Genomic DNA, 19,883 nt, shown 5'->3' with positions numbered 1-19,883 from the left:
GTCTTTGTTGTTTATGCTTTCTCTAAGGTCTTGTATCCTTTTGAATGACTCGAGATTTGTTTTGGTGTCATGTGCGACCATTAGACATAGCAATCGATACATTAGTTTTTTAGGATACGTTTAGTGGAAGCGGAAGGTGAAACTCGTAAGTGTGCAACTTCATAGGATGTTGTAACGCTTTGATTCTTGCAAAAGAGTTTGTCGATGTTGGACTTATGATCAGTAGTAAGGTTTGTAAAGTGACTGATGAGGTTGAGAACTTTCGAATAAGTTGTTGATAAAGTATAGTTGAGAATTGTGGAGGTGAGCTATGTTGAAGCTGGAAAAATTAAAACCTTAAAGCTTGACCTGAAACCAGTTATTACCACGGATATATCATGTGTTCAACAAGAGAGAATCAGGAGGTTATGAAGTAAGAGTGTTCTTGGGGAGTTATGAACGAGTTGGATAGCGCCTAGTACTTGATTAATTAAGCAAACAAGAGTGTTAGCCTGCCAACCACATTGTTTTTGCAAAGACCTATCTTAAAAGTTTGTACCCTATTTTGTTTCCTCAAGTTTTAATAAAGTGTTCAAACTGTGTGATATTTCGTGTATTACATTAGTTTTCGAGCGTGCCTTCCTTGTGCCCCAGTCCTTTCTCCAGACTCTAATCCCTAGCCTAGCCCCTTCCTTTAGAAAGCAACAAATCACTGAAAAGTAGAGTTGCCCTCAATCCTAGCCTCCACCACCGTCACAAGGAGTGAGCCACTGCCACTGTCCATCGCACCAAGTGCTTCTGTCATCGACCTGTCCGCCGCAACCCCTGTTCTCTCTCAGACTCACCGATCGCAGGCATGCAGCTTCTTCCTCGAGCATCTGTTATCTCATTTGCTCGCCATCGTGCTAGCCGTCGTCTTCGTCTGCTTGTCGTCGTTGATTAGCTTTGGCTGCTCTACTGTGTTGTTGTTTTGTATTTTGTGATTTCCCTACTGTCCTGTTCTACAGCTCATCACCTGTTGTCCATTGTCAGGTTCGTCGCCAGCTCGCTGCTGTCCATCGCGTTCAACCGCTTCCCCTCAAATTTCTGCTCACTGCCCTTGCCAAAGGTAATGGCTTGAATGCTTAGTGCTCATTACTTGCTCTTGATTTATTAGTTTTGCTCACTGCTTGATGATAAATTGATAAATGATAACTCTGTTACTGTTTGATAATAAATTAATAATTCTATTACTGACTCATTATTCATTCTTGCTTATTTTTCTATTGTTAAATTTTATGCTAAAAAGTGAAAGCATCGTTAATCCTTATTAATTTTTGCTGAAACTTGTTAATCTTTGTTAAATTTTGTGTTAAAAAGTGGAAACATTGTGTTGATCTTGTTAAAATTAGATTGAAAATTTTGTTAATCTTTACTGAGGCAAATTAATTTTTGTGTTGACTTTGTTAATCTTAATTAAAAACTTTGTTATTCCAATGTGAATTTTATATCTACAGCATTACATATACAAAGTTGATCTTCTGTTTCAGCAATTTGTTTAACTTCATTTTAGCTTTGGAGGAACTTTTTAATCCTTTTATGTTTGTTTGACTGTTCTTATTATTGAATTTTTAGCATTGATTTATCTAATCACTTGAATTTAGATAATATTTTAAAATTATATTAAATTATAATTATATTTTAATGTATTTATTTATATTTTATTTATTATTCTATTATCAAATAATTATTTTAGTTGAACTACGATTAAATTAATTAGATCGATAAATAAATAATTAAAACAGTCTGATAAACTGTCTAGTTTTTAGAACCTTTGTTAATATTTAGTGTGTGTTTGGATTACAGTTTATAAACGGAAATTTGCATAAAATTGATTTTATAAACTTGATTTTGATCAAAAGTAAGTTTGTGTTAAAGTGATTTATATTTGGTAATTTTTGTATCAAAATGGATTATAGTAAAATAAATGTTGTTTGATTTATCCCATTCAAAATCACTTTTAGATAAAAAATTACTAAAATGGACATCAACTTAAAATTTTTTTTATATTATCCTATTATTTTAATTTAGATATTTAAATATATTTTATTAGTTAATTTTATAATAAAATTAATATTTACTTACTAAAATAAAAATAACATATAAAAATAGATAAAATATTTTTAAATAAAAATAAAAGATATATATATATATATATATATATATATATATATATATATATATATAAAAGAATATTTAATCAAATATGTTGCATTTTTTAAGTATTAAATGTCAGTTTAGTATTTTTTACATCGTACTCTTATTTTAGTATTTTCAATAATCTTGTTCTTAATATTAATTTAAAATCCAACGTTTATGATTTTATTATTATCTATGATTAATTTTTTATTTAATTTATCTTTTTTAATGGAATCATAATCTATATTATAAAAATTACACTAAAACATAGTATACGAGAATTACAATTATAAAAGAAAATACTGAAAATAATAAAAAAATTAAATATTTACTTTATAGTGATCGAAACAAATCTAAAAGTTCTTGGTGATCTTTTTATATAATATATTTTTAATATTTTTAGTACTCGTTTTTTAGTATGTTATAATTTTTTACTATTATTATTATTTACAGTTAATTTTTTGTTTAATTTACTTTACCTAATATAATTAATAAATTATATTATAAAAAGATAATAATAAACATAATACATAAAAATTACGATTATAAAAATATATAATGTCAAATAAATAGTTGAAAAAAATAAAAATAATAAATAATAAAAAATAGAATTCATATAAATAAAAATAACAAAAATTTTATAAATAATACAATAATATATATAAAGGATAAAGTTGGTAAAAGGTAAAAATAACTTTCTATTTTGATTGTTATTTTCACTCATTTTACTTTTACATAGAGTGAAAAGACAAAAATACCCCATCTCAGCACCAGCACCTTCTTCTTCTCCGATATTGCAGGTGTTTAACGAAGATCGTCCATCCCCTTTCAAAAATGGTGCTTCATCCTCCTCCTCACCAACACGAACAATTCATACTCAAATCAGCACTATACTCCAGACTCCTGGTCTTGTCACTAACCATCGCATGGCGCATTCTAGCATCCCCTTACGACAGCTCCGCACCGTTAAACCTTCCCTGCCTCACCGCCAACCACACGCACACTCACACTCTTCCCCAATCCCAAACCCTATTACTCCCCAAACTCGCTTTCGCACTCGAAAATGGCGTCGTTTGGGACTCCGTCTACTTCGTCCGCATCGCCCAGTGCGGCGGTTACGAGTACGAGCAGACCTACGCGTTCTTGCCGCTTCTCCCGATCTCCATTTCCTTCCTCTCTCGCTTTCTCTCTCCAATTTTTGCCCCCTTTGTTGGACACAGAGCAGTTCTTGCTTTCTCCGGTTACCTAATCTGCAACGTCGCTTTTGTATTCGCAGCTCTTTACTTGTACAGGTTAGTTGTATGCGAAGCTTGTGATTGTAGAAATCATATGCTGATTAGTGTGAATTCAAGGTTAATATCAACTGATTTATGAGTTCAACGAGTTTTGAACCTTTCGGATTTCAGTTTAGCTCATGATCAACGTTTGAGGTTACTTCTGAAACTGTGCAATGGGCAAAATTTTTAGGGAAAGAAAAAAACAGACGAAAATTAAAAAAATAATATATTTTTTAAAGCAGGCAGAACCAAATTTTTGTTTTTTTTTTTTTCCTTTTGTTTTTCCATAGAGTTTATTAGCACGCATAATCATATTTAAGATATTAGATGAATTTTCAAGTAGTGTGCAAGAGAATTGACTCTAATGGATTATACAAGCACAGCCAATGTTTTGTTGTGTGGGAAAAGGGATGATGCTTACTGTTGTTGTGGTTATAATTGTTGCAGGCTTTCCATGATTATCTTGAAGGACCCTGAAATTGCATTTCGGGCTACGATTTTGTTCTGCTTTAACCCAGCCTCAATTTTTTATTCATCAATGTAATGCCCACAACTCTCACTCTTACTCTGTGTTTATGTTTAGTACTGATTGATTCTTTCTAGGCCTTGATCCTAGTTAAGCAGAATTTATTTTTTGGTTTTGGTTTGTAATTGCAGATACTCAGAGAGTCTGTATGCCCTCCTTTCTTTCGCAGGGTTGTACTATTTCGTAAGGGGTGGGAATAATTTAGCCTCTCTCTTTTTCGCTCTCTCTGGCTGTGCAAGGTCTAATGGGGTGCTTAATGCTGGTTATCTCTGTTTTCAGACCATGCATCAGGCTTATAATGCTATGTTTCAGCAAAAGCGCACTGCTGTGAGTTCCTTCCGCTTCTTCTCTGTTTGAAAATCTATCATATCAGTGGCTATGTTGTTGCTTTTCCTTTGGGAGAGGGTTTTGGAAACTTATATTTCCCTTTGGTCATTCGTTTCAAAAGATTGTGTCCATTTTTAACTTAATTATGTAATGTACAGATATTGGCCAAGTCTTTTTCTTTTTGCTGACGGGTTGCTGTCTGAGGTGCTTGTAGAGTTGCAAAAGTGTGATATTTTATGGTGAAAGAGAAAATGAAGATAAATCAATGAACAAGGCTTCTAGCTATTAGTTGATGATATATAGTTACTTGGCAATTAAGATATATTAATTGATGATATGTGGTTAACTTAATTAATAAGGATTTGCAGATAATTCTGATATTCAAGACAAATGAGGGGAAATGGGTGGATCTGTGCTTAAAAGGGAAGAAAATAATTGAGAGTTCTTCACAGTTTGTTTTGTTTTGTTGTTTTGTTCCCCCCCCCCCCCCCCCCCTCTCCTCTCTCACGTCTAGACAGTAAATATACTGGGTGAGAAATCAATTTCAGTTTTACTTAGTACGGGCCTTCAACATGTCTTACAGAAATACTTGTAGACTTAGTACCTAGTCACAAGTCATAACTCAGGTAGTTAATATTCTAGGATTGGTTCCAGTGTCTACTGTAAGAAAAAAATTTGTCCAGTGTAGTTACCTTTTATTCTTAACTGGAATTCTTGATTGATTCTTTTTGTCATGGTGACAGTTGGCATTGGGGACTGTTATTGCTGGAGCTTTACGTAGTGTGTTCGTTTTTGCTCCATTTGTAGCTTTCCAAGCTTATGGGTATTACAATATGTGTAAAGGACGGCTTCCTGATGAATTAAGGCCTTGGTGCAAGGCGAGGGTACCATTGCTTTATAATTACATACAAAGTCATTATTGGTAAGTTCACTCGTTAAGTTAAAAGATTTTGCTAATTTAAATTACCAAAGTTATGCTATTGGCTGAATTATTATTCTCTAGAGTGTCTTTGCAGCCTGATATAATATTTTATCTCTGTAGTCCATAAGGATTTTTAAATAGTAGATGTTCCATTGAAGTTCTTAAGTTTTATTTTCCAGGGGTGTAGGTTTCTTGAAATATTTTCAGTTGAAGCAGTTGCCTAACTTTCTTCTTGCATCACCAATACTGTCTGTGGCACTTTGCTCTGTTGTCTATTATGCTAAATCAAGGCCTGAGAACTTCTTCTCACTGGGTTTTCGAACTTCTATTGAAGAGAAGAGCTCTGGAGTTGTGTTTTTGTCGGATGATTTCAGGTCCAAAAAAGCTGGCAATGTGGATAAATCTTCTGTTAAGGCAAAAGGTATATTCGTATAGATAACATTGCAAATGTTGCATACTTGGCAGTACATTGCTATGTGAGGAATGGTGCTAAGTAATTCACTGAATGGGTTTCACATTTAAATCCAATTTCACTGTTTCTATTTAGTGCTGCTATTTTTCTAATTCCTTTGCATATTTGGTGCAACCATTTGTGTTAATAATCTTTTCTTAATTCCTCAATCCATTTTTCTATACATTATATACATAAGTGCATAAAAATATTGCAAATTTGGATGTATAATCATAGATCAAATTTTACTGTCATTTCATCTATGACACCATCCATACTCTCATAACAGAAAATTCCAATCTTACTAAAAGAAAGAAGGTGACCGAAGGAGCTGTTGGTGAAGTTAACATGGTTGAGCCAGCAACTAGGCCAGGATACTTTTCTGCATGTGTACTCCCATTTGTATTGCACTTGGCATTCATGGCAGCCACAGTTTTCTTTGTCATGCATGTACAGGTTAGTGCCAACTGTGTTGTTGAACTCTGCTGCTGTTTATCATGTTGAGAGACCTGAATACGACAAACTGACCAGCGTCATACATGAGGCTTTGTTAATCATTGTGATTTGTGGAGACCTGAGCCTGACTATTGTTAAATATACGAATTGATTTTTTCTGCCAATAATTACAAAAAGCCAATGTTCAACCCCCAAAATAGCGGAGAGCAGAGACCGAAACAAATGATAATAATTGCAACAGAAAAATATCAAGAAACAGCCACATAGTGTAACTAAAATATCCAGCCATGCAAGTATGATGGTAGCAAGGAAAGTAGGTGAAAATGGAGGAACGATTGTGGCCAAAAAAGAAAACTTCATAGTATTTGGATGCAAGAAATCTATAGAAATATCTCTCTTTGTCATTCCTCCATATTTCTGTCGTATCACTTTTACTTTTGTCAAATCTTTTTGCTTCTTGGGAATATGGCTGAGGTCAAGTGTTGTAATTGTTACTAACGTGAAATTTTCTGGAACTGGACATATAATGACAGGTCGCGACCCGGTTCCTGTCATCAAGCCCACCTGTTTATTGGTTTTCTTCGTACATAATGGCACATCCTACCAAATACCGTAGATGGGGATATGTGATTTGGGCATACTCTGCTGCATATATTTTCCTTGGCAGTTTGCTGTTTTCAAACTTCTATCCTTTTACTTGATAGCTAGAAGTAGAAGATATATTCAGCTTTTCAATCTCATACAAGGCAGCACATAGGCATAGCTTGCAGATCCTGAATTTTGCACACTAATTACTGTGTTGCTTTCCCATGGCTGGGCTCGGCTGGTGGCTATTTGATGCGTACGGAAGCAAATTACTCTGCCTTATATTTACTAATATTTGCTAACTCCCATTTATAATCCTATATGATATGTTTTCTTCTTTCTTTCTTATCCCCCCTTTACCTCAACTCAGGATTTAATTTTCCTGGTGATTAATCTTCACTAAGTCCAGCTTTGTTCTAATCTTCTGGTTATATGTTTCTTTCTATCTAGTTATGTTTTGAAGTGTCTCATCCTTTCATTTCCAGTGAGTAGTTTTATGCCACAGATCATTTGTAACAGGTGAAATACATTTTGTTCTGCCATTGCTTTACGGCGGATTGGTTACGATTATTAGAGGGGTACATTTTGAAAAGCAGAAGCATGACTTGAAGAAGCATATCAAAGTGATGGTTTATTTATGTTTGACTACGAAAAGTACGAGATATAATCAATGATACAGCACCTTGGTATCCACCTCCCTTGGTGTAACTTCCGGATCCATTCCTCATAATAGCCTTTATGAATTGTTCAATACGCCGCATCCAAAGCTTTTTATTTATTTATTATGATAATTTATGGGTTTACACACCTCAATTCTAATATAGAATAAAAATTTTATGGGTTTCTGAATAGATTCTGAAATGAATTGAGAGAGAGATTGTAACAGAAAGAAAGAACTGAATATTTGTGTATATTATCTTGCGTTGAGGTTTACAAGGATGGGATACAAGCTATATAGTAGTTGAGTATAACGGCCAGTCAGTAAAGGAAAGTCATAATTGACTGATAATAGATTCTGGAAAAGAGAAGATTCAGAAATGAGTTGTTGGCCTGTTCAGAGGTATCAACCAACTAACGAAGAATCCGTTTGACTGATTTTCAATAAGTAAGAAGAGTGGCTTAGGCATGATGTAGTGGCAAAGATGTTTGCCTCAAATGAAGCCACACCAAGTTCAAATCCTAGTGTAGTTGCTAGGTTAGTGTGTGTGTGTGTGAGTGTGTTGTATGACAAAAAAAAAAAAAAAAAGTAAGAAGAGGCTTTTGTGTATATTGACTGATTTTATTTACTGCAAAAGCAATTTCTGGTCTTGTTGGAGTGCAATACTGAGAAGTACACACAACAAACCTATAATGTGTTGGATCTGCATAAGCCTCTAATCCATGGTGAGATAATTTCTCACTAGTTATATCATAGGAATTAGAACAGGCTTTGCATCCAACATTTCAGCTCTAGAAGGAGCTCTTTTATGTATTTACTCTGTGAAAGATGGTATCTCCAGAAGCTAACTTTGTTGCCTCAATCACAAGGAAATAATTAAAAGTGCCAAGAGTTTTTAGAGTAAAAACAGCATTTAGTTTAGTCATGAATGAAGTAATAGCATCCTTATTATTCCCTGTAACTAAAACATCATCAACATAAACCATGACATAGATAGAAAAAGTAGATCTGTGCTGAATGAACAATGAAGGATCTGGTTTTGCATAATGAAATCCAAACTGGCAGAGAGTGTGATATATACCAGGCTCTTGGGACCACTTTAAGACCATATATAGCTTTATTTAGCTTGCAAACCTGTTCTGAATTTGCTGAACCAAAATCCAGTGGTTGCTTCATATAAACATCCTTCTGCATTTAAAAATGCATTGTTAAGATCATATTGCAAGATAAGCCAATTAGAGGATATAGCTATAATTAAAAGGACCTGAATTGTCCCTGGTTTGATAACATGACTAAAGACTTAGATAAAATCAACTCCTTCAATTTGATTATTTCCTAAAGCCACTATCTAGCTTTATATGTTAAAACAGCACCAGTAGGACTTCTTTTTGTGGAAAACACCCATTTTGAACCTATAATAGTGCTATTCGGGGATGGAATAACAAGAGTCCATGTGTTAGTATTATGTAAAGCCTCTAATTCAGCAAGCATGACTGATTTCCAGTGAGGAACTTGTATGGCTTTCTGGACAGATGAGGGTATGGTTTGAAAAAATTCAGGGTCAGTTTGATGGTTAGAAACAAGTGTGGAGAAGGCCTTGGATTTTGAAATACCAGATTTTGACCTTGTAGTCACTGAGTGAGTGTTCTTTGAGAAGAAATAGAAGAATTACTTGGAAGATTTATTTCTTTCCCACTAGTAGGAATAGATGGAGAAAAAGAACTAGTAAACTGACCAAAATTTGATACATCATGAGTATGTACAAAAGAGGTACTGATGATAGATTGAGACTGATCCGAATCAGATGTAGTTGAAGACGGTATTAGATTGTGTGTGTAGTAAAATAGTAGTGATAGGAGTAGGCATACTAGTATAGTAGTATGAGTGTTATCCTGTGTTTTGCTTACAGAATCCGATGCCTCATTAGAGCTAGAATTTGTTGCAGTAGCATTGTTAGTAGAAGAATAAGAACAATTATCATGAGTGTTCATAGGATAAAGAGGTATAGGTAAATTAGTATGAGGAAATTGATTTGAGACATGTGAAGGAGAGTTATTAGAAAATAAAGATTTATATGGAAAAGAAGATTCATCAAACAAAACATGATCTTTTCAGATTTTGTGAGACACTTGTATCATTTAAGATTTTGAGCATAACCAATAAAAAGCGATATTTCTGACTTACAATTAAATTTATTAGAATAAGTAAACAATCATTTTTTATCATGAAATATTTAAGTATAGATAAAACTAATCCCGAAAAATCTAAATAAATTTAATAACTATAAAAGTTTATATTGTTAGACAAAACTAACAAAGCCTTAACTCTATCAAAATAATTTCGTAAATACCTTTTTTTTCTTCTTCATCTTCATTTTAGAACATTTTTCTATTTGGAAAAACAACCATTTGTACCCGTAAACTTTACGAACGCTGACAAAAGTACCCATTAAAGAAGGAAACTAACGTTGTATTCATCAAAAATGGATTCCGTACGACAAAAGTTGCCAAATCCTAAATTTATGTTAACTTTTTTAATAAAATTCCAGAATTACCCCTCACTATTATCTTCAACCCCTCCTCTCTTCTTTTTCAAATCTCAAATACCTCCATTGCCTAAAAATCCTAATCTCAATACCTAAAAACCCCAAATTATCATTTTTCTAACCCTAATCTCAATATCCCTTTCAACAAATTTCAACCTCTCTTTATTCTTTTTATCAATTTTACCACCTCCTTCATCAATACATGTTGATGGTGTATTGAGTTTGTGCTTCCACCACTGCCACCGACAGAGCATTCTCCTCCTCCTGCTGTAACTTCTGGTTGAGAGCAGTTTTGGAAGAGGTAGTCTCCCGATGAGTTGGCACCGTAATCATGATGATGATCGGCGAAGGAGTGTCCACCGAAGAAGTTCTCGAGCTTGGGTTGTTGGTGATGGTGGTGGTGGTTGTTGTCAATATTGTTATTGTTGTTGCATGAAGTTTCCAATAGCAGGTTTTGGTTGATGTAGTTATTCTCCTTCCAATCTATGATGATAAAGGAAAATTAAAAAAAAAGAGTAATTTGTAATAATAATAGAAAAATTAAAAGAGAAAAAAAATTATTAAACCTTGATGAGTGTGATGATGATTGTTGAAGGGTTCTTGATAGATGAGAAAAGGAGGGAGGTTGAGAGTAGTAGCAGCATGAGTGGAAGGAGTGAGATCGAAGCAGTTTCCATCATTAGCAGCAATTACATCATCTTGTGCAGTGGGATTGAATAGCCCAAAACGAGTTTGATGATGATGAGTAGTAGTAGTAGTGTGTTGTTCTTGAGGGGAGAGAGAGAAACCCAACAAGTTCATTGAAAGGTTAAATTGCTGAATAAAGAGAGGGTTAAAATTTGTTGAAAGAGGTATTGAGATTAGGGTTAGGAAAATGATATTTTGGGATTTTTAGGTATTGAGATTAGGTTTTTAGACAATAGAGGTGTTTGAGATTTGAGAAAGAAGAGAGGAGGAGTTGAAGATAATGGTGGGATAATTTTGAAATTTTATTAAAAAATCAACATAAATTTAGAATTTGACTACTTTTGTCGTACAGAATCCATCTTTGATGAATACAACGTTAGTTTTCTTCTTTAATGAATACTTTTGTCAGCGTTCGTAAAATTTATGGATACAAATAGTTGTTTTTTCTTTCCATTTTTATCACTATTGTTATTTTCAATAGTATTATTAAAAATCTTAAAATTAAATCAAAACAAAAAATCAAAAAGTGAAAAAACTTCACCTTATCGTCTTGATGTAAACTTATGGAACAATAGCAACTTATTCTTTTGATGTAGACTTATAGACCAATAGGATGAGAAAAACTTCACCATTCTTGATGTCGCTATCATTAGTCTTATTTTCAGTGGCACACTTGACTTTCTTGTAACCAATTTTTTTAATCAACGGTATATAAATCTTTTCAAGGCCCACCTTTTTCTTGAAGAATCAATCTGTTAAGCCACAAGTATCCTCCACCTGTTAGAAGCCTATCCATATCAAATAATAATAAGAAATCCCTCATGGTTGCTGGAATCAACTGGTTCACGGCATGCCCTACCGCACAAGGTCTACTACTCCGTTAAACACAGGCAACCGTAGATGTAGCAAGCACGTCAAGTGGCAGAAACCCGTTCAACGTCACTGCCTCGCTGCACGCTCATTGTTGTCGTCACAACTGTCATGTTGCGGAGCTTCATCGTGGCGGCAAAAGATTTGCAAGAGTACTGATTCCAACTTACAAAAGAATCGGGGAATAAAGAAAGGAAATGGTCATGAGGGAGAGGAAATGAGGGTTTGTGCCAGAGAAGATTAAGTATTCGAAAAGATTGGAGGGGCAAGGGTAAAGGGATTGTAGAACACATGGAGGAGGCCATGGTGGTTGTAGCAAGATGTGTGAGGTATTAGATTTCTTAGGAAGAAGAAAAACGAAGCAGCTAAAAGAAGGAGAAGAAGAAGATAGAAGTAGAGAGAAACTAAAAGATAGAAGATGCTAGAAGATTTTGAAAAAAGGTTATGAATGAATTCAACAACTGAAACTTGTTACGAGGATTGGTATATATACACAGATAAAGGCTTAACTTTCTAACAACTATGGCTTAATTTTCTAACAATTTTGTTAATTTGGCTTGATAGTTCTAACTAACTGCATGTGTTTTTTGTGTGTGCAGGGTCATTGTTATTAACATCAATTCTGCTGCTAAACTCTACTCTTTCATTGCTGTTAACATCAACTCTGCTACTATTAACATCAACTCTGCTGTTGGACTCTATTCTTTTGTTGCTGTCAACATCAACCATGCTATTGATATTTCTGCTTTCTTTTCCTAGTTCTCGATCAACAATTTTGAGTTGTGGTTTGAATTTTAAGAAGGATGCACTTGACAGTGGCTTTGTAAGACAATCAACTATTTGGTCATGGAAAAGAATATGAAGAACGTAGATCTTTTTGTTGGCCACAAAATCTCTAATAAAATGAAAGTTTAGCTCAAAGTGTTCACTTTTATTGTGAAGTACAGGATTGGCTGCAAGGAGCACAACACTTTGACTCTCACAGTAGAGGCATAGCTTGGTAGAGCATGTTAATTTCATCTCACTCACCAGGTTTTGAACCCAAATAATTTCAGTGAGGCACAGTGCCACTCCTCTGTACTCAGCTTCTGTGAAACTTCGGGACACAACTGTCTGCTTTTTGCTTGACCAAGAGACCAAGTTGGGTCCAAGGTAAACATAAAAGCCACTAGTGAACTTTCTATCATCAACACACTCTCCCAATCTGAGTCAGTAAAGCAATAAATTCTGCAATCACTCAACTTTTGAAACCTTAAGCCATGTTGGGTTATGCCAGCTAAGTACCTGAGTATTCTTTTGACAGGTCTCTAGTGGATTTCTAGAGGTTGGTGCTTAAATTGTGAGACTTTATTGACAGTAAAGGTGATGTCTGGTCTTGTGATTTTTGCATATTGGAGGCCTCCTACAATGGATCTGTACAATTCTGGTTTCTGAAATGCTTCACCATCAAACACAGAGAGTTTCAAGCTGGAAGCCATTGGTGTAGGCATGGCTTTTGCATTGTGCATTCCCGCTCTTACAAGTAGCTCCTTGATGTACTTGGTTTGGCAGAGGAGTATTTTATTGTCATTTTGCCTAATAGCTTCAATACCCAAGAAATAATTCATTTCTCCCAAGTCATTTAAAGAAAAAATTGAGTTAAGCTGACTGATCAGTGTGGTAATTTCAGAATTTGAGCTTCCTGTGACCAGGATGTCGTCAGCATAGAGAAGAATATATGTTGCTGAGGATGTTGTAAATCTTGTGAAGAGAGACGTATCTGAGATAGTGTGTGGAATCCAAATCCATTGAGGGTTGTCTTGAGCTTGGTGAACCATCCACGAGGCGCCTGCTTTAACCCATATAGTGACCTCTGAAGTTTGCACACATTATTCAGATGGTGGGGTAAGAGAAACCCTCCGGTTGAGTCATGTATACTGTTTCTTTAAGATCCCCATTTAAGAACGTATTGTTGAAGTCAAATTGCCTTATCCTCCATCCTTTTGCCAATGCCAAGGTCAACATGATTCTCACGGTGGGTGCCCACACTATTGGGCTGAAGACTTGATCAAAATTCACGCCTTCCTTCTAGTGAAAATCCTTTGCCATCAATCTAACATTGTACTTTTGAATGGTGCCATTGGGGTGTCTCTTTATCCTAAAGGCCCATTTACAACCAATGATACGGGATGAGTTAGGAGCTTTTTTGAGTGGGAAAATGTATCTTTTGCAAAAAAAATTTGTAAAAATGCGTACCGGTGCTTAAGCCGACAGTACCAACACTAGTCTATCCGGTATCGCATTGACGAATCGGATTTCCTGTCGGTAAAAAAATTCACAAATATGATCACGTTGTAGGTATAGCTTCTAAACCAACAGAAAATCCTTTCGTACAAACGTTTGGTTGTCACAAGTAACAAACCCCTTTGAAATTGATAACCGAAGTATTTAAACCTCGGGTCGTCTTCTCAAGGAATTGTAGGGAGGTATATTTATTATTGGTTAGGGAAAAAGGTATGTTTTTGGGGTTTTTTAATGTATAAGATAAAAAGCAAGAATAGTAAATGGCAAAAGGAATAAACTAATGACTAGGAAAGCTCTTGGCAGGGTATGAGAACTGAAAATCCTATCCTAGTTATCCTTATCAATGGCGATGAGAATTGGATTTTTCTCCCACTAAGTCAACCTCTAACTATGAACATAAGTCAAGTGGATGAATTAATTTTGATTCATCAGGTCCTAGTCTTTCCTTGGGAAAGGCTAGAGTTATTGGAACTCGAATTAATTCTTGAAGAATTCTAATTTTCAATCAACAATGAGTTTGATAACTCAAGTGTCTCCAATGACTCAACCAAAGCCAAAAGGAAAAAATCTAAATTATTTATATCATAAATAAAAGAAACAAATCATAGATCTGAAAATACCTCAAATTATATTGAATGAAGATATCAATTCTAACATGGAAAAGTTCATAAATTAAATTAGGAGAATAAATAAAAAAGAACATTAAACCTAAAAATTGAGGAAGATGAAATCCTAATTCCTTTAAGAGGAATCCTAATCCTAAAGCCTAAGGGAGAGGAGAGAACCTCTCTCTCTAAAACTACATCTAAATTATGAAAAGTGAAATATGAGTCATCTCCATTCATTCCTCCACTTTGCAGCCTTTAATCTGTGTTTTTTGGGCTTGAAACTGGGCCGGAAATAGCCCAGAAATCGCTGATTGCGAAATCTGCCACGCTGATTTTTGTCACTGCAACGTGTCCGCGTAAAGCACGCGTTCGCGTCGTCTAGCTGTACGGCCATGATGAGCGGATAATTTGTATGCTTTTTGGCATTATTTTTAGTATATTTTTAGTATGATCTAGTTAGTTTTTAGTATATTTTTATTAGTTTTTAGTTAAAATTCACTTTTCTGGACTTTACTATGAGTTTGTGTGTTTTTCTGTGATTTCAGGTATTTTCTGGCTGAAATTGAGGGACCTGAGCAAAAATCTGATCCAGAGACTCAAAAGGACTACAGATGCTGTTGGATTCTGACCTCCCTGCACTCGAAGTGGATTTTCTGGAGCTACAGAAGCCCAATTGGCGCGCTCTCAACGGCATTGGAAAGTAGACATCCTGGGCTTTCCAGCAATATATAATAGTCCATACTTTGCCCAAGATTTGATGGCCCAAACCGGCGTTCAAAGTCACCTCAAGAAATTCCAGCGTTAAACGCCGGAACTGGCACCTAATTGGGAGTTAAACGCCCAAACTGGCACTAAAGCTGGCGTTTAACTCCAAGGAGAGTCTCTACACGAAAAAAGCTTCATTGCTCAGTCCAAGCACACACCAAGTGGGCCCGGAAGTGGATTTTTATGTCATTTACTCATCTATGTACTAGTTTTCTATAAGTAGGACCTTTTACTATTGTATAGAGAGACTTTTGGAGACTTTTGGGGGTAGCTATCTTTGTTTTATGCTATCTTAGACCTTTGGGAGGCTGGCCATTCGGCCATGCCTAGACCTTGTTCTTATGTATTTTCAACGGTGGAGTTTCTACACACCATAGATTAAGGTGTGGAGCTCTGCTGTACCTCGAGTATTAATGCAATTACTATTGTTCTTCCATTCAATTCCGCCTGTTCTTTATCCAAGATATCACTTGTTCTTCAACATGATGAAGGTGATGATTGATGCCCATCACCATTCTTACTCATGAACAAGGTGACTGACAACCATTCTTGTTCTACAAGCATCTGAGGCTTAGTGAATATCTCTTGGATTCCCGATTGCACGATGCATGGTTGATCGCCTGACAACCGAGTGCTCGCCTGACAAACGAGCCAACCATTCCGTGAGATCAGAGTCTTCGTGGTATAGGCAGGACTTGATGGCAGCATTCAAGAGAATCCGGAAGGTCTAACCTTGTCTGTGGTATTCTGAGTAGGATTCAATGATTGAATGACTGTGACGTGCTTCAAACCTGTAACCTACTGGGCGTTAGTGACAGACGCAAAAGAGGGATTCTATTCCGGTAGGGGAGGGAACCAAACCGGTGATTGGCAGTACTGTGACAGAGTGCGTGCATTAGCTTTCACTGCGCGGATGGGAGGTAGCTGCTGACAACAGTGAAACCCTACACGAGCTTGCCATGGAAAGGAGTAAGAAGGATTGGATGAAGGCAGTAGGAAAGCAGAGAGACGGAAGGAAAGGCATCTTCATACACTTGTCTGAAGCTCATACACCAATGATATGCATAAGTATCACTATCTTTATCTTCCATGTTATTTTCGTTCATCATCATATACATTTGAGTTTGCCTGACTAAGACTTACAAGATGACCATAGCTTGCTTCAATGCTAACAATCTCCGTGGGATCGACCCTTACTCACGTAAGGTATTACTTGGACGACCCAGTGCACTTGCTGGTTAGTTGTGCGAAGTTGTGTAATGCCATGGTATTGAGCTACCACGTTTTTGGAGCCATTACCGGGGATTATGAGAGTTGTGAAAAGTATTGTTCACAATTTCGCGCACCAAGTTTTTGGCGCCGTTGCCGGGGATTGTTCAAGTTTTGAGCAAGCTTTTGGTAACAATGCCTGGGATTGTTCTAGTTTGGACAACTGACGGTTCATCTTGTTGCTTAGATTAGGTATTTATTTTTTTCGAAATTCTTGAAGATGAGTTCTAGAGTTTCATGATGATTTGTTGAAATCTGGCTGGCTGAGAAGCCATGTCTAATCTGATTGGACCGAGGTTTCAACTTATCACCACAAGAGCTTGTTGATTTTCATCAATTTTGCTTTTGGAGCAGTGATCTGCTAAGGCTTGGCTGACCTTTGGTCATGTCTAGTGTTTTGGACCGAAGCTTTCTTTGAAAGCTTGGCTGGCTGTGAAGCCATGTCTAATTCCTGGACCGGAGTCTTAGACTAGCATTGCACTGATTCCTGGAATTCTCATTAAGAATTTTGATATCTTTTTCCACTTAATTTTCGAAAAACACAAAAAAAAAATCAAAAAAGATCATAAAATCCAAAAATATTTCTTGCTTAAGTCTAGTGTCTCATCTTAAGTTTGGTGTCAATAGCATGCATTCATTCATGTGTCTTAAGGGTCTTCAAGTAATTCTTGATGATTTCTTACTCTGATCTTTGAATTCTTTTGGCTTGATTGTTTATGTGTTTCATATAGTGTTAGTAGTATACAAACTGCTAAGTTTGGTGTCTTGCATGCATTGTTATTTGATTCTTATTGCATTTTGATTATTAAAAATCCAAAAATATTTTTAATTTGTGTCTTTTCAAGTCAATGATACAAAGAATTGAAGATTCAGAACATACTGCAGAGGAATTATACAGAAAAAGCTGAGCATTCAAAAATGCCCAGTGAAGAAGGCAGACTGGCGTTTAAACGCCAGCCAGGGTACCTGGTTGGGCGTTTAACGCCCAAAGAGGTAGCATTTTGGGCGTTAAACGCCAGAATGTATACCATTCTGGGCGTTTAACGCCAGGATGGTGCTAGGGGGAAGATTTTGTTTTCAAATCAATTTTTTTTTTCAAGTTTTCAAAGTTTTTCAAAATCAAATCTTTTTCAAATCATATCTTTTCAATCAAATGTTTTCAAAATCAATTTCTTTCCTTTTTCAAAGATACTTACTAACAATTAATGATTTGATTGAACATTTTTTGCCTTTTCTATTAAGGAAGGTTTTATGTTTGAATCATATCTTTTCTTGTTAGGCAAGTCATCAATTTTTTTTAAATCATATCTTTTCAAATTGTTTTCAAATCATATCTTTTAAAATTGTTTTCAAATCATATTTTCTCAATCACATTTTTTTAAACCAATCATATCTTCTTAATCACATCTTTTTCAAAATAGTTTTCAATCAAATCTTTTTTTTTCTAATCTCAAAATCTTTTTCAAAAATCATTTGATTTCTTTTCCACTTTCAATTTTCGAAAATTATCAATCAATTTTTAAAATGTTTTTAACATCTTTTTAATTGAATTTTCGAAAATTCTCTTCCCTCCTTCTCACATCCTTCTATTTATGGAGTACTACTCCTTCTTAATGCACAATTCGAACTCTAACTAATAAAGTTCGAATTCTTCTTCTCCTTCTTCTTACTATTTCTCTTTTCCTCTGACACTTCAAGGAATCTCTATACTGTGACATAGAGGATTCCACATTTTCTTTTTCTCTCCTCTTTCATATGAGCAGGAGCAGAGACAAAGGCATTCTTGTTGAAGCTGATCCTGAACCTGAAAGGACCTTGAAGAGAAAGCTAAGAGAAGCTAAAGCACAACTCTCTTTAGAGGACCTGACCGAATTCTTCAAGGAAGAAGAACACATGGCAGCCGAAAACAACAACAATGCCAACAATGCAAGGAAGGTGCTGGGTGACTTCACTGCACCTACTCCTGATTTTTATGGGAGAAGCATCTCTATCCCTGCCATTGGAGCAAACAACTTTGAGCTTAAGCCTCAATTAGTTTCTCTAATGCAACAGAATTGCAAGTTCCATGGACTTCCAATGGAAGATCCTCATCAGTTCTTAGCTGAATTCTTGCAAATCTGTGACACAGTCAAGACTAATGGGGTTAACCCTGAGGTCTACAGACTGATGCTATTCCCTTTTGCTGTAAGAGACAGAGCTAGAATATGGTTGGATTCTCAACCTAAAGAAAGCCTGGACTCTTGGGAAAAGCTAGTCAATGCCTTCTTGGCAAAGTTCTTTCCACCACAAAGATGGAGTAAGCTTAGAGTGGAAGTCCAAACCTTCAGACAGAAGGATGGAGAATCCCTCTATGAAGCTTGGGAAAGATACAAACAATTAATCAGAAGATGTCCTTCAGACATGCTTTCTGAATGGAGCATCATAGGTATTTTCTATGATGGTCTCTCTGAACTATCCAAGATGTCTTTGGATAGCTCTGCTGGAGGATCTCTTCATCTGAAGAAGACGCCTGCAGAAGCTCAAGAATTGATTGAAATGGTTGCAAATAACCAATTCATGTACACTTCTGAAAGGAATCCTGTGAACAATGGGACTAGTCAGAAGAAAGGAATTCTTGAGATTGACGCTCTGAATGCCATATTGGCTCAGAACAAGATATTGACTCAACAAGTCAATTTGATTTCTCAAAGTCTGTCTGGAATGCAAAATGCACCTGGCAGTACTAAGGATGCTTCATCTGAGGAAGAAGCTTATGATCTTGAGAACCCTTCAATGGAAGAGGTGAATTACCTAGGAGAATCCTATGGAAACACCTATAATTCTTCATGGAGAAATCACCCAAATTTCTCATGGAAGAATCAAGAGAGACCTCAACAAGGTTTCAATAACAATAATGGTGGAAGAAACAGGTTTAGCAATAGCAAGCCTTTTCCATCATCTTCTCAGCAACAGACAGAGAGTTCTAAGCAGAATACCTCTGACTTAGCAACAATGGTCTCTGATCTAATCAAAACCACTCAAAGTTTCATGAATGAAACAAGGTCCTCCATCAGAAACTTGGAAGGACAAGTGGGTCAGCTGAGCAAGAAAATTACTGAACTCCCTCCTAGTACTCTCCCAAGCAACACAGAAGAAAATCCAAAAGGAGAGTGCAAAGCCATAACCATGGCCGAATATGGAGAGGAAAGAGAGGAGGTGGACGCCACTGAGGAAGACCCCAATGGGCGTGCACCAATCTCCTCTGAGTTCCTCAATGAGGAACAATGGGAATCTGAGGCTCAAAATGAGACCATAGAGATTCCATTGGACTTAATTCTGCCATTCATGAGCTCTGATGAGTATTCTTCCTCTGAAGAGGATGAGTATGTCACTGAAGAGCAAGTTGCTAAATACCTTGGAGCAATCATGAAGCTAAATGACAAGTTATTTGGAAATGAGACTTGGGAGGAAGAACCACCTTTGCTCACCAAAGAACTGGATGACTTGTCTAGGCAGAA

General features: G+C 35.9%; 1 protein-coding gene and 1 non-coding gene across 2 annotated transcripts; one reads left to right on the top strand and one right to left on the bottom strand.

Annotated features, from left to right (window-relative positions):
* Positions 1–2,982: 2,982 nt before the first annotated feature.
* On the top strand, positions 2,983–8,534 carry LOC130973094 (uncharacterized). The gene is made up of 7 exons (XM_057897495.1): positions 2,983–3,449; positions 3,882–3,974; positions 4,092–4,287; positions 5,031–5,209; positions 5,389–5,630; positions 5,950–6,116; positions 6,650–8,534. Exons 1-7 carry the CDS (start codon positions 2,992–2,994, stop codon positions 6,815–6,817), a joined length of 1,503 nt encoding a protein of 500 aa, XP_057753478.1. The 5' UTR covers positions 2,983–2,991; the 3' UTR covers positions 6,818–8,534.
* A 10,150-nt stretch (positions 8,535–18,684) lies between these two features.
* Positions 18,685–18,792, bottom strand: LOC130978029 (small nucleolar RNA R71). The gene has a single exon (XR_009085693.1). It is a non-coding gene; the product is annotated as a small nucleolar RNA R71 (small nucleolar RNA).
* Between the last annotated feature and the right edge of the window lie 1,091 nt (positions 18,793–19,883).

Source organism: Arachis stenosperma, chromosome 4 (genome assembly GCF_014773155.1).
Source record: "Arachis stenosperma cultivar V10309 chromosome 4, arast.V10309.gnm1.PFL2, whole genome shotgun sequence".
In the NCBI taxonomy this organism is placed as follows: Eukaryota; Viridiplantae; Streptophyta; class Magnoliopsida; order Fabales; family Fabaceae; genus Arachis; species Arachis stenosperma.
The sequence above is the reverse complement of the archived record's forward strand: the minus strand, read 5'-3'. Positions and strand labels throughout refer to the sequence as shown.